Below are 14,415 nucleotides of genomic sequence, written 5' to 3' on the forward strand. Positions count from 1 at the left end.
ATTTTAATTTTTTTTAAAGGAGCAGATATAAGAATTTTTTTCTTCTGCCGCCTTTCATTTTATTTGATTTGTATTGTTTCATTGTATGAAAAGTTTTGTTTATTTTTTAATGAAACAAACAAAAAATAGTTTCAAAAAAGTTTCAAAAAACTTGCAAATCATAGTGTGACTGACAACTCTAAATTATCAGTCGGTATGAAAAAGAATGCGGTTCTGCGATGGACCTGTTCAAGTTGTTCTATGTCTTTTGCTCATTGACTGCCTTAGATAGGCATCAGCTCCAAGCACACCTGAACAGAAACAGTCTGATACAAATAAACAATACATTTGACTGTTAACCTAACTCTAACCTTTTAGCATCCATGCATACTATGAAAGTTGATGTTAATTTATTCTCCTGCTACAGTTGATCTGCGTCCCTCTGGTACATTCAAGCTACTGTTTTCAGCCAGAATAAACTCCTAAACTAATCCAATTTACTCTCTTTAAACATAGATTTCAGAATTACCTTTAATTTACCTTCTGTTTTTACGCAACTGTCTGTTGTCAGAACAAGTGTCGGCAAGGATTGTGCAGGAAGTGACCGCAGAGGCAGTGGCAGTGCTGAAAGGGGAACAGGAGACTCAGCGGCTGCCGTCAGGTGAGACGCYCCTTGAGACGACTGTGCGAGTGCGGCGCAGTAAGAGCCATGCACAAAACAAATACAGGTTGGCATGGTCCAAAAAGGGTCAGCGCAAAACACCGTGCAGCTCGCCAGTGATTCAACCATCTAATTAGGCCACTTTGAGTCAGCATTTGTCACACCCGAAGTTCAGAAGTTCATCACACTACATGGCATCATGGAACCACACACACGTTATTCAAGAAGACAGCATATTTACAGGACAAACAATCATTCCCTGTAAATATACACCAAGACCAGCCAGACAAACTGGTTGTTCTGTAATAATACTCATCATTTTATGTTTAAAACCAGCTGCATGGCTTGATGCACAGTATTTTGGACTGGTCTTACTTTGCTCCACTAATATAGCTCTAGCTTTTACGTACAATTAATTAGGGGTGTCCCGATACCAGCGTCAAGTACTCGTACTCGTAAAAGCCGGCCGATACTCTTAACCGATACCGCTTTTGTCCCCTCCTGTGCTGCGCTGCAGCACAAAGGGTAAACAACAATCCATAGCAGGCGGTGGCGCTAATGCACTGACAAGTTATTTCCGACCGCACCCCCCGAACAACAGAAGAAGAACGATGAGAAGAAGAAGAAGAAGTAACTTGTCGGCAGTTTGGAGATATTTTAAGATCGACACGAGGATACCTAACAAGCAGACTGTCTGCTGTGCTCTGCTAAACTGTCGAGGGGAGGAGCGGAAGTTGGATGTTTTAACAGCAGCAATTTGATTCAACATTTGAGGACAAGACATGACAAAGAATTCAAAGAGTTTGCTGCTGCTAGCAGTAGCCTTCATAAACAGCACTGTTGTTGCAGTAACTTCAATGCTGTTTTTTCTTTCTTGTAGAACAAACTAAGGCATAAGCAGAATATGGCAGGAAGTTTGTTGTAAAAGCATTTTATTTTTCACTGTGGTTCTTCTGAGATTTTGTTTTAGTTGTTCCATTTAAGTTTGAACTGAAATTTACTGCACTTTATTACTATTAGTCATTTTTTTTGTTAACAGTTTAAGACTGAAGCAGAGTAAACTTTTATAGATGTGCTGCTAAAATTTACGTTATATTTTACATTTTAATTTAAATTTGGCAGTTGCATGTTGAGGAAAATGTATAAAAAATAACTTATTTAGTTTTTTAATGTATGCAACAGCATTTGTTTTGCAGTATTTGTTTTGTTAATACATTCAGAGGGAGTGTGGCCTTATAAAAAGAGCCTGTTTGAAATAAAATAAATGGTTTCAAAAGTTATGGTGTGATATACACTCACCGGCCACTTTATTAGGTACACCTGTTCAACTGCTCGTTAACACTTAATTTCTAATCAGCCAATCACATGGCGGCAACTCAGTGCATTTAGGCATGTAGACATGGTCAAGACAATCTCCTGCAGTTCAAACCGAGCATCAGTATGGGGAAGAAAGGTGATTTGAGTGCCTTTGAACGTGGCATGGTTGTTGGTGCCAGAAGGGCTGGTCTGAGTATTTCAGAAACTGCTGATCTACTGGGATTTTCACGCACAACCATCTCTAGGGTTTACAGAGAATGGTCTGAAAAAGAAAAAAACATCCAGTGAGCGGCAGTCCTGTGGGCGGAAATGCCTTGTTGATGCCAGAGGTCAGAGGAGAATGGGCAGACTGGTTCGAGCTGATAGAAAGGCAACAGTGACTCAAATAACCACCCGTTACAACCAAGGTAGGCAGAAGAGCATCTCTGAACGCACAGTACGTCGAACTTTGAGGCAGATGGGCTTCAGCAGCAGAAGACCACACCGGGTGCCACTCCTTTCAGCTAAGAACAGGAAACTGAGGCTACAATTTGCACAAGCTCATCGAAATTGGACAAGAGAAGATTGGAAAAACGTTGTCTGGTCTGATGAGTCTTGATTTCTGCTGCGACATTCGGATGGTAGGGTCAGAATTTGGCGTCAACAACATGAAAGCATGGATCCATCCTGCCTTGTATCAACGGTTCAGGCTGGTGGTGGTGGTGTCATGMTGTGGGGAATCTTTTCTTGGCACTCTTTGGGCCCCTTGGTACCAATTGAGCATCGTTGCAACGCCACAGCCTACCGAGTATTGTTGCTGACCATGTCCATCCCTTTATGACCACAATGTACCCAACATCTGATGGCTACTTTCAGCAGGATAATGCGCCATGTCATAAAGCTGGAATCATCTCAGACTGGTTTCTTGAACATGACAATGAGTTCACTGTACTCAAATGGCCTCCACAGTCACCAGATCTAAATCCAGTAGACCATCTTTGGGATGTGGTGGAATGGGAGATTCGCATCATGGATGTGCAGCCGACAAATCTGCGGCAACTGTGTGATGCCATCATGTCAATATGGACCAAAATCTCTGAGGAATGCTTCCAGCACCTTGTTGAATCTATGCCACGAAGAATTGAGTTAGTTCTGAAGCAAAAGGGGGTCCAACCCATTACTAGCGTGGTGTACCTAATAAAGTCGCCGGTGAGTGTATATACCAACTTATCTACTTGTCAGAGTTTGCACTACCTTTTTATTGTCAAACATATTTACCCATCAATTTTTGCATGATAATTGCATTTCATTTTCATTCTGTTTAATATTCAACAAGTTGAACAGATACTGGACACGGACTTTATGGCAGATGTGTGTTTCCTTTCTGATTTGTTCAAACACTTAAATCAGTTAAACCTCGGACTACAGGGCAGAGAGAAAACCGTCATTGATCTGGTGGAACAGACGCGCGCATTTCAAGCCAAACTGGAACTATTTTCTGCCGACTTGAGCTCAGGAAGAATGTTGCATTTTCCTACGCTACGCAAATGCATCACATATACGGCACCTCTCACAGAAGCGATGATGGATTTAGTTGCGAAACTAAAAGACAACTTTGCCAGCCGACTGAATGGCCTTTCACTCCCCACAGAGGTGATGCGCTTTACCAAAGACCCATTTGCTGCTCCTGCTACAGACAACAATCTCTCCGCCAGCGTAAAGGGAGTGGTCACTTCTATTGAGGAGGGGGAGTTCGTTCTTGAACTTGTGGACATTCAGTCATCACTGTCGCTGCCTGAAGAGCTGCGCACAAATGGACAATTAAGTTTTGGAGTGACATAAATGTTCACCAGTTCCCAAACCTTAAGAAAGTGGCTGTTACTGTGCTTAGTAATCTATTATATAATAACAATAATAATCCACATGAACCCCGCTACTTGGTATCGGTATCGGTATCGGTGAGTACCTAAACTGAAGTACTCGTACTTGTACTCAGTCTTGAAAAAACTGGTATTGGGACACCCCTACAATTAATAATGCTAGATGTCAAAAGTTTTCTGTTTTATGGGATTTTCATTACTGCACTCTTGCCTGATCTTCTCACTTTACCACTTTGTAGTTGAAGATACCACCAATTTGCCTCCTTCCCCTCCCCCCTCACCTGCAGCTGAGCACTTTGGTCCTTTGGAACAAGGTAGGCCAGAAATAAACAAGTTTGTTCTCACCCTAAACTATGAGTGTGGTTTTCTTTTTCCCCCTAACTTATAGCTTCTGGTGTTCTGTTATCACCAATATATTTGTGTACTGGTATCTGGCACTACCACCTCGTGTTGAGATATACCCCACCTCCAAGGGACTGATAACACACTGATACCCAGCTAAGAAACCCACCAAAGCTGTTAAAAGCAACATGTTCTCCTTTCTCCTTTCATCCATCTCCTCTTGGATCCTGCTTCCTCCTCTTCATCACACACCTGTAACCAAATCTTCATCGTCGCCATCATTTATTCCAGACAAAGACATCTTCCCATGCATGAACACTTCTTTATTCCAAGTGCACTCTTTTCATTACCATATGCATCCACTTTTTCTTTAACTTACACATGTCGCTGTCTCCTCATGCACTAATACAACAGTCAATTTAGGTAGTCTCCAAATTTGTGTCATTTGTTCCTTTAGGCTTCTATTTTATTTCCTTGTCCGTATTCATCGTGTTATGTTTTCTGGTCATAGTCTCTTTTTATTCATTTATTTATTTTTTATGTGTTTGGCAGTGGGGTATATTCAGATATACCCCACTGAATTAATTAATTAATTTATTTATTTAGCAGGACAGTGCATATTAATAACAGTGCATCTGTAACATGACAGAATCAGCCAAAGGCTAGTTTTTCATATGTATTTCTGGTGGCCAGTTGTACAGTGGCACCCTAGAAAAACACAAAATATTAAATAATAAAATCATCGACAATTAAGAACAGCGTATTAAGACAGTGTTAGTTTATTACAAGATAAACAGCAGTGYCGGAAAAAAACTACGAGATACCAATAAAATTGGTTCCGAAAAGCAGCATGTGGCATTACCACCTCTTGTTGAGATATACCCCACTGATTACTGGTTACCAGTTATACTGGGTGGAGGTTTATTTCACCATACAATATGAATTGAGTGAATGATGCAAGATGCAAAAAAAAAAACTATACAAAAAATAAAATAAAATGAGATACAATATTAGACATTTTTTTCTGATGGAAGAATGCTATATTCCTATAAAATTGGTCTTTTACAATTTGAAAGTCAGCAATGTAATTTTTTAGTTCCTGATTTACCTTTTCCAGTTTTCCTTTTAGAGCACAGACCGACYATTTGTGATTGAGCCATTTTATTTTAAGTAATTGTTAATAAAGTGCAATAAAACTTTACCCTTAGTAAAGGTTTACATAGATGAAACCACGCATTCCTTGGTGAATATTTCTGTGTGTTTTCCTAAACAGTCAGAGCAGTAAGTCAATTTAGGTAATTAGGGTGGTGTTGTAATGTAATCCTTGAAACCTAAAAGGAAAAGAAGTTTGTTTTGTTACAGTTGGCTTTGTGACAAATACCACTGTGAAGTATCATTGCTGTTGCTATAACTCTGTTGGTGTAACCTTTACTGTTGATTGTCCTAATAATAATAGTATGAAGTGAATCAGTTTTCTCCCTGAAAGGTTGTTCCTTTGGTTGGTCTCAGACACTGTAAAGGCTGGCCCCTCGAAGCTTTGATACCTTTGAGTTGCTTGTCATTGTCTTCTTGTTGTGGTGTGTGTCACAACTCTGTTCCTTTCAACCAATCGTCTTGTTTTTACGTTTCGTTTTAGTGAGGCTCTTCTGGTTTTGTTGCCTTTTCTAAATTAGACAAGGTTTCTATGTTTTTTTAATGTCCGTCTTTAAAGAAACAAAGATTTTTGACTTTTTGTTTAGTTAAGAAGTTAGTCTATTTAGCTAGTCCAAGTCTAAATTAATGATTTAATAATTTAGTCCATGTAGCATAACTTGGCATTGGTTAGGTTTCTTTATTTTCTTATCAAAATTTTGTTTTCGGTTAATTTTGATCTCTTTTTTAAAGTTAAACTAAGAAGCACCATTTTTCAAAGTGAGTTGGCACAGATAAACTATTATAGAAATTGACAATAAGTGTAGAATGATTTGACAAAGCATTATATGTAGACACAAAAAAACCAAAACAAGCTTTTAAGTCTCATCATTACTTTAAGTTCCTATTAAGATGGCCATTTTCCTGTCCGTTTTCCATTTTGTATTGTTTTCTTTTTTTACCTTTTCATTCCCTTTCACACTCTCTTTTTCAGTCTGTGTGTCCAAATTTCCCTGCAGTTCTTCTCCTTGTGTCTGTCTTGTTCATAGATGTAGGGGATGAGGAGGAGGCGGGCCCTCTCCGCCGCTTCCAAAATTCTCGGGAGAGGTGCAAGTTCCTCGCCCCCTCCATCTCAGTTTCCGTGCCCGAGGATGACCCCTACCACTCCGACGAGGAGTACTATGAGCACCCATTGTTCAGCCCAGAGTGGACGCACTCGGGCGCTCGCCCCACAGGGCACGCCGTGGCCTTTAGACAGATTGAAGGTGAACCACGCATGGTTCCTCTTTGCCATTCTCCCCTCATCTCTTCGCTCTTTTTTTTCCTTCCTTTTGTGATTCCACCTTTTTCCCTGTCATCTCGCCCTATTTTTGACCCCCCCGTCTCTCCGTCCGTCAACTCGTCTTTTRGTATCTTTGTCCGTCTGTCTTTGTGTTAAGTTTTTCTGTCTTTGTGATGTATGTTCACTCAAAAACTGGCATATTTTTTGAACAGTCACACTCCTTTTATTTTCATCCATGTTTTTAACCAAAAGCCATTGCTAGCTGTGGTTGCCACGCCGTTAACTCAATGCATAGCTGTGATGTCTTTAAAGTTTGACAGTTTTTTTTTGTGAGTTATTCAGTGAACATTCTCATCATTAAGACCAGATGACTCACAAAACTTTAATACTATGACTAAAGATCTGTTGCTTTCATAACTCTCTCAGACACTGTGCATGACCTCCATGCACAGATCAGTCCCTTTGCCAAAGCCAGACTTGCATTTCATTTTCCTCCTTAAGTAAACCCCCTCTTTCTTCAACCATAGTGAACCGTCTCACTACCTCTTCACACATCAATACCTACTCTTAACACTCTCCCTTTGGCAACAAGGAAGGCTTTCAGCACACACACACACACACACACACACACACACACACACACACACACACACACACAAACACAGCGACTCAAATCAAAGAGTAGCTGAAAACTGTTAGCGTCTTGCACTCTCCTGTGCAGTCAGTTTGTCCCTGAATATATAATGATATTTACGTTCCTATAACCAATTAACCATATTTATTTAAGCTCACAGTCAGTGATTTATTTTAAAGAAAGTCTTACACACATTTGTTTACATATAATTCACCTATCATAATCTCTGCTTGACATTATAAGTGCTATAAAATGATAGGCATAATATATATTTTTTTCAGATTCACTTTCTGTAACTGTTTCTTCGATTTGTCTATTAAAATGCTTACCATTGCATTTAACAAATTTTGATTATAATGCTGTCTTTTTTTCCTCTATTTTATTAAAGACACAGTTCTCTCATTATACAACTTTGTTTTTATTTACTTTATATAATGAATACCATGTCAGAAATCAGCTACATGTGCTGATGGATTTTAGATAATAAAAGTTATTTTGTCAAATCACTCACTATTTTCATTTTTTGCAATGGTCAAGGAACAGGAAAAGCAGTAAATAAATAAATAAATAAATGTACTACTTACACAGAACAAGTTGAGCTGTACGTGCAAGAATAGAAATTCTCCATTACAACAGTTTACCATTAGAAATTAGAAAACTATATCGTTATACTGTCTGTATGTAATCTAGACAGTACAAATGTACTGAGAAAGCATTGTACACTAGTCTTGATCATGTGTTGAACAAAGTGAAAGACCACATTCACTGTAAGCATTCTTAGTAAACACGTTTGACTGTGAAACCTCATGTAGAATGTAAACCACTCACCAAACAGTCTGCACAATAAGTCAGATGTTATCCTATGTTTTAACAGTAAAACACTTCTGTTCATCTTTTCACAGAGCTGAAAGTATCCCTTCATAAGATGTGTTGTCATATAACCCAAGTCTGTGTTGCCTGTAGTCTAAACGTGTCCCCCCCTCACTTTTCACCCTGTCTTGAGAAGAAGAGACCATGGAGGCTCTTACAGCTGAATACGAGGAGGAGGAGGAGGTGGAAGAGGAGGAGGAGGAGGAGGGGAGTGCAGAGGCAGCAGAATCCGAAGCAGCTCTTGATGAGCAGCAATGGAGTGGGGAAGAGCCCGAGCTGGACAGCCCCCAACCTGAACCTGTAGATCAGGCAGAGGCCATAGACGAGGCCCAGGATCTAGACCTGGGGGRGTCCGAGGCAGATAGTGCTGCTGCAGAAAGCTCTGTGGACAGAGAGGAAGAGGAGGAAGTAGAGGGGGAGGAAAGCCATGAGACAGGTGTGTCCTGCTCTCCGCTCTCCCTACCTGCATGTTACTGTTCCACTTAATTAGAAGGCAAGATGTGTCAAAATGAGTAAATACCTTAGCATTAATTCAAATGGAATGGCAAGTGATTCTCCCTGCGCTCTGCTGCGGCTGCAAGGCAACACAGGCTTGTTGGTGAAAACGGCCACATTGTTTAACTTGACCTGGTTTTATTGTGTGTTGTCTTTGCTTCTGTTTTTTTTTCTTGTTCTGGTTTTGGGGCCGGCCATTTCGTGTTGGTATAATGTGAAGTGATGCTAGCAGTGCCTTTTTTATTTCACCAGCTTATAAGCTTACAGTATTCTCATTATGTTTATACATAATGGCTTTGTGCTGGTATGCCAGTGCTACACATTCTTTGTTGCCATGAATCATAGTTAAAAGACACGCTTCACACATTTTATCATTATTGCTAGCATAGATAGCTTGAAGGTAGGTTTGTAATGGATATCATGCRCAATTTGGTGCAGTTAGGGCTAGAACCATATCTCAATGAATACATGACRATAACAGTGAAAATATCCTTTATTTGTCATTTTTGTCACATTTTAACAGTACCAAATGGCATTTCTCTGTCATTCACCAAATTACTGGTGATTTTTGGATGATATAATGACAGCGTAAAGCTATTACAGTAAAATCCTATTGGATGTGTAGATAGACTAATGGATATTGTTTGCTTTTACCAAGGATCATTCTCAATGAATCACAACCATACACAGAATAGTAGAAATGCTTTTTGGTGGTTGATGTTTGGTGCATGGTTATTCATCCCATCTGTTGTAACATTTCTCCATAAATCAGCATTGCAGTTGCCTCATATCGGATCTGCCATCTCATATTTTTCATCCATCTGTGACTTGGTGGACCCATAATCTTGCTGTACTTCTTCATTGATGGCTGTATCATTGTGCTGTAAGTTTTGAAGGAGAGCTTTGCCTGTTTTCGTGATGGCTTTTCCAGTCATTGGCTTAAAAACGATCCCATTCACGGCATGCTAAAGAAATTGTTGTCTCTGTTGATAAAAGCAGTCAACTTACAGATATCTTTACAGCTTCGAAGATGGACTCAGACAAGATTGAAAGTGAGTCCATGAGCCCCGACAGCATTGGATCTGAGAAACGACCAGAGGAGTTTTTTGAGCCTCAAGTTCAAAGCTTCTTCGCCGGTGAACGAGTTGTACCAGAAAGCCCGACCATGGATATGCCGTCCTTCGTACCTCCAGATATTCAAAGTCAAGCCAAAGAATCACCAAAATCTCTTACACTCCAGCCCACTTATGGAGAGCCAATCACAGTCTCAGAAAAACAGCCATCKGTGGAGGTGGTGGAGTTCAGCAGCATTGGTGCTTCTTCTGATTTCTCTTCAGTGGGAGTCAACGTTCATGAAGGAGACACAACAAAAGATGCAGGAGACAAATCTGGCATGTCAGCATACTTTGAAACATCAGCTATGGATGTTGATGAAGGTCCCCATAAGGGTGAGGGTTATTACGAACTGAGTCGTGCCGGTGAAAACAAAACTGTAGATGATTCCAAGTCTCAGGAGATCAGTTACAGCACACTGGCTGAAGCWAAAGATAATCCTGAAACAAATAAACATACAGTAAAAGACATTCCCTCGTTTCCAGTCCCTGACAGGATTAATGAATGCAGGCTTTCCCCAGGTAAGCTGGCTTTAGACCAGAGGAGTTACTCGCTCAACATCACCATTGGATCGACAGATCAAAGTGGGCAAGGCAGACCAAGAAACTTCTCCCCACTGGCCACGGACATCATGTCATATACAAGTGGTAGTCTAGATGAGTCAGCTGACTACCTTCCAGTATCTACACCTGCTGTAGAGAAGCCAACACCATTCCCTCCTCTTATCCTGGAAACTGCCGCTTCTGTCACTTCAGATTCTTCGTCTCCTCCAAGAACTGCTGAACCACCTCCAAAATCCAGCCCTGAACCTGATTCTCCAGAATCTCCTCAGCCACTTCAGAGCTCAGAYATGATACAAGACTTGCCAGAGTTGCTGGACATTGCTGCTCCTCGCTCCAGACTAACTTCAGATGACACAGAACCTGAAATCACACGGAGAAAGTCAATCCAAATTGATGCTCCTGCCTTCATGGATGACTCTCTGTCAGGTCTAACTTCAGGAGAACTGAGTCCTATGATGAGAAAAAATGAGAGCCAGTCAGAAGAAATGGGCTACTGTGTGTTCAGTGAGTATTCAGGGCCGATGCCATCCCCTGCAGATGTACTCAGCCCTACAAACATATCTACTCAAGCTTTCACCCCATCTGTCTTGGAAGAGAAAGTTGCTGCGCAGGCAAGGAAATTAGCGGTGAGAGACACATCCATGGAAGACAAAAGCCAGTCATCAGAAGTTGCTGATGTTGACCAGCGGCAAGGAGGAAGACAAGATTCTGTTGAGCAAAAAACCGTACCTGATGTAAATGATCAACCAACAAAATCTGAAAAGGAGACACTTCCTGCTTATCCAAGTGAGCCCTTCGTGACACCAACTGTCACCGTGACACTAGAAGAAGGCGAGAGGCCAGTGAGTGAGATTGAACGCCAAGCCAGTGGTGAAGTTTCAGCATCTGAAACCGAAATCGCTGACTATGAAAGGCAGATCCGTAAACTCGAGATGGAAGACAGGCCTCTGAGTTTGGAGGAGGAAAGAGAACTACAGGAGCTTAGAGAAAAGGTGAAGCTGGTGCACCAGGAAGCCTATGAGGAGGTGGATGCAGAGGATGTTTACCAGCTTACTGGCATGGCCAAGGACAGAATTGCCAGGCCAGTTAAAACTTCACCAACTTCATCCGTAGATAGCAACATTGACGATGACAAGTTGCTCTCCCCAGTACTCTCACCTTCCAAACTCAAACAAAGAGAAATGTATGGTTCCCCCAAAAGGGTTGTTTCACCTGTGTTAGGGAAAAACAAAGAAGAGAAGGACGATCAGGAACGAAAGCTGAAGGAAGAGCAAGAAAGAGAGGCAGCCGAGAATATGAAAAAGGAAGAAGAGGAAAGGAAAACCAGAGAGGAGGCAGAAATAAAAGAAAAACAAGAGGAAGAAAGAAAAAAGAAAGAAGATGAAGAGATAGAAAGGCAAACAAAAGAACAGGAAATAAAAGAGAGATTAGAGAAAGAAGAAAAAGAGAAACAGGAAAAAGAGTTGATAGAAAATGAGGAAAAAATGAGGACAGAAAGAGAAGAGAGGGAGTTGAAAGAGAAAGAAAAAAGGGCGCTGAAAGAGAAAGAAGAGAAGGAGTTGAAAGAGAAAGAAGAGAGGGAGAAGAAAGAGAAAGAAGAGAGGGAGCTGAAAGAGAAAGAAGAGAGAGAGTTAAAGGAAAAAGAAGAGAGGGAGAAGAAAGAGAGAGAAGAGAGACAAAAGATGGAGCAGGAAGAGAGAGAATTACATGAAAAAATGGAAAAGGAAAGAATAGTGCAAGAGTTGGCAGAGAAGATGGAAAAAGAAAAGAAAGAGAGGGAAGCGCAAGAAAAAGAAGAGGAGGAAAAAACAAAAATGGAACTCAAAGATAAGAAAGAGCAAGAAAAAATGACTGAGGTGGACYAAAAGCTCCCAAATCAGTCTGTAGACCACGAAACAAAGCATGAAAAAGAAAAAGCCATCATAAACTCAGCTGAAGAAGTTGCTGAAAACACAAAGGAGAAGGAAGGTGAAGGCGCAGAGATGTCAAAGGAAATCCCAGAGACCCATGCTGCAATCGAATCTGTGGTCATGGTTGAAGATGATTTCATCACTGTGGTCCAGACAATCGACGAAGCTGAAGAACCAGGATTCAGCGTTCGTTTCTCTGCAATACCTGGATCTGAAGCTCTTGGTGTGTCTGCAAGGAAAGAACAAGAGCCAGAAGAAGAAGAAGARGACGATGAAGAAGAAGACGAAGAAGAAGAGTCTGTGGAGTTTGCCCAAGAAGCAGATATGGAGGRGGCCAGTCTAGAAGAGGTGGGTGACGTTCCTGAAACTCCTGCTTCTCCAAGAAGGGGGACCCAGACGGTAGACACAGAAGGACCAACAGAGAGCTATGACAGAGATGAAACCACAGTAGATGACTCCATTCTGGACAGCTCCTGGGTAGACACACAAGGTGACATCCTTTGAATTGTTCTTTATGTTATCATGTTCCTCCTATTTCCTTTTCCCCTGCCGTTTCAAACTGTGCCTTCAATGCATTTTTTTAACAGATGACGACAAAAGTATGGCAACAGAGCATATTGAGCCTTTGCCAAAGGTGCCCAGCCCAGTCAAAAAGCCTTCTGTGGTCCAGAACAAACAGCGGATGACAGAGAAACAAGAAAAGCCAGTTAAACCCAAAACCAAAGGAGGGCGAGCTAAAGGACGGATCTCCACTCCCGAACGCAAACCTGTCCGCAAAGAACCCGTCTATATACCCCGAGAAGAGATTAAGAAGAAAAAAGGTTATCATCTAAACATAGATCATTTGATTCAAGCATGTAAAATTACATATTAATGTAACCTTTGTTCTTCATCAAACAATTAAGTAAAATTAATATTTGAACATGTTGAGTAGCTTTGTTTGCTTATTGTTGTCACAAACCTTGTTTCCTTTGATAATGTAGCTATCATAAAAAAGACTGAGCTCACCAAAAAAGCAGAGACTCAGACTCCATCTCCGTCCAAGAAGAGTATCATGAAGCCATCAGTCCGCCAGACACGTCCCGTCCAGCATCATTCCTGCCCCAGGAGGAGACCCACAGGTGATAAATTTGCTTTGGTTTGTCACTCAGCTGGTGTTTCCTCTAGGAGTCACCGGAACACCAGATCCCATCACATCCATCTTGGAGTGTCAGATTTTGTTTGACTTTGGTGTTTGTTTCTTTTTTTATTGGTTTCAATTGATTTTTATTTCTTTCTTCTTTTTCTTTTTTTGAGGTGGGGATGTGTGTGTGTTGTATTTGTTGACAATAAAATAACCTGTAAAATGTTTCATTTGATTTCATTTCTGATTGTTTTATGTGTTGTTTTGATTAAAAAAAGAACATTATGCATTCTTACCTGAAAGAATTTCTTAATACACGTCTCTTACATTACTTGGTGTTTTATTCATTTGTCCATTTCTGCATGACTAAATGATTTTTTTAAGCTATTACTGAATTAAATTTTTGCATACAGTGTATCAACTTGGTAATTTTGCCTAAAAGCTGGAAGAACACGATGCTGCTCTGTCTCAGAGGCAGCTTGCACCTCGTTTTTCCCTGATGCACTCAGTTCTGTGTCACCAGTGATGAAAGCTCAGTGTGCTGCTGCATTGCCCCAATTAGATTCATTTCTAGGGTTGACTTACATAATGCACAGTCCTCCACCTAATCTCACAGAACATTTGATTTCCACTAAACATTTTTTATATCCTATAAATGACATCATGTAGTATAAACAAACCATATGTTGTAAGGGTAAAATGATGATGATTGACCCAAATAGGGCATTTCCACGGACCTTATGTTTTCTGCTTTATTGCATAGAGGTTACATGTGTCCTACTTCATTTTTAAAAGCCTTTTTTTTTGGTCCTGCAGAAGCCCCATCAGACAGTCGCCAGCCTCTCAGTGTTGCCAGACAGTCTCGTGACCGAGCATCTGTGAGTATGGCATCCCAAACTAACACTGACATGACCTCTGCACCACTGAACCACTAAATCAGCGGTACAATGCAACTAAATAATTTTTACTCAGGGCAAAATGATAGTGAAAATGTAACCAAAGAAAACACAAGCTAAAATTAGATTTTTTTAAATGTTACTATTATTTTCTACACATATGACTGTTTAAACAATGAATCCATCCATGGAAATTGTAGTTTGGTTTTCTGTTTGATCTATTTCTACTTTTTTAAATAT

The 14,415-nt window shown here is 40.6% G+C and overlaps 1 protein-coding gene across 1 annotated transcript in view; it reads left to right on the forward strand.

Annotated features, from left to right (window-relative positions):
• Positions 1 to 14,415, forward strand: part of map2 (microtubule-associated protein 2) — a gene marked incomplete in the record, with an annotated part of 99,599 nt that overhangs the window by 64,943 nt on the left and 20,241 nt on the right. Inside the window, 8 exon segments of the mRNA XM_014011465.1 lie at positions 551 to 640; positions 4,056 to 4,130; positions 6,339 to 6,554; positions 9,593 to 11,647; positions 11,741 to 12,646; positions 12,744 to 12,977; positions 13,140 to 13,277; positions 14,096 to 14,157. Of these exon segments, the coding sequence (XP_013866919.1) occupies positions 551 to 640; positions 4,056 to 4,130; positions 6,339 to 6,554; positions 9,593 to 11,647; positions 11,741 to 12,646; positions 12,744 to 12,977; positions 13,140 to 13,277; positions 14,096 to 14,157 (3,776 nt within the window).

Source organism: Austrofundulus limnaeus, unplaced genomic scaffold (genome assembly GCF_001266775.1).
Source record: "Austrofundulus limnaeus strain Quisiro unplaced genomic scaffold, Austrofundulus_limnaeus-1.0 Scaffold81, whole genome shotgun sequence".
NCBI classification, from domain to species: domain Eukaryota; kingdom Metazoa; phylum Chordata; class Actinopteri; order Cyprinodontiformes; family Rivulidae; genus Austrofundulus; species Austrofundulus limnaeus.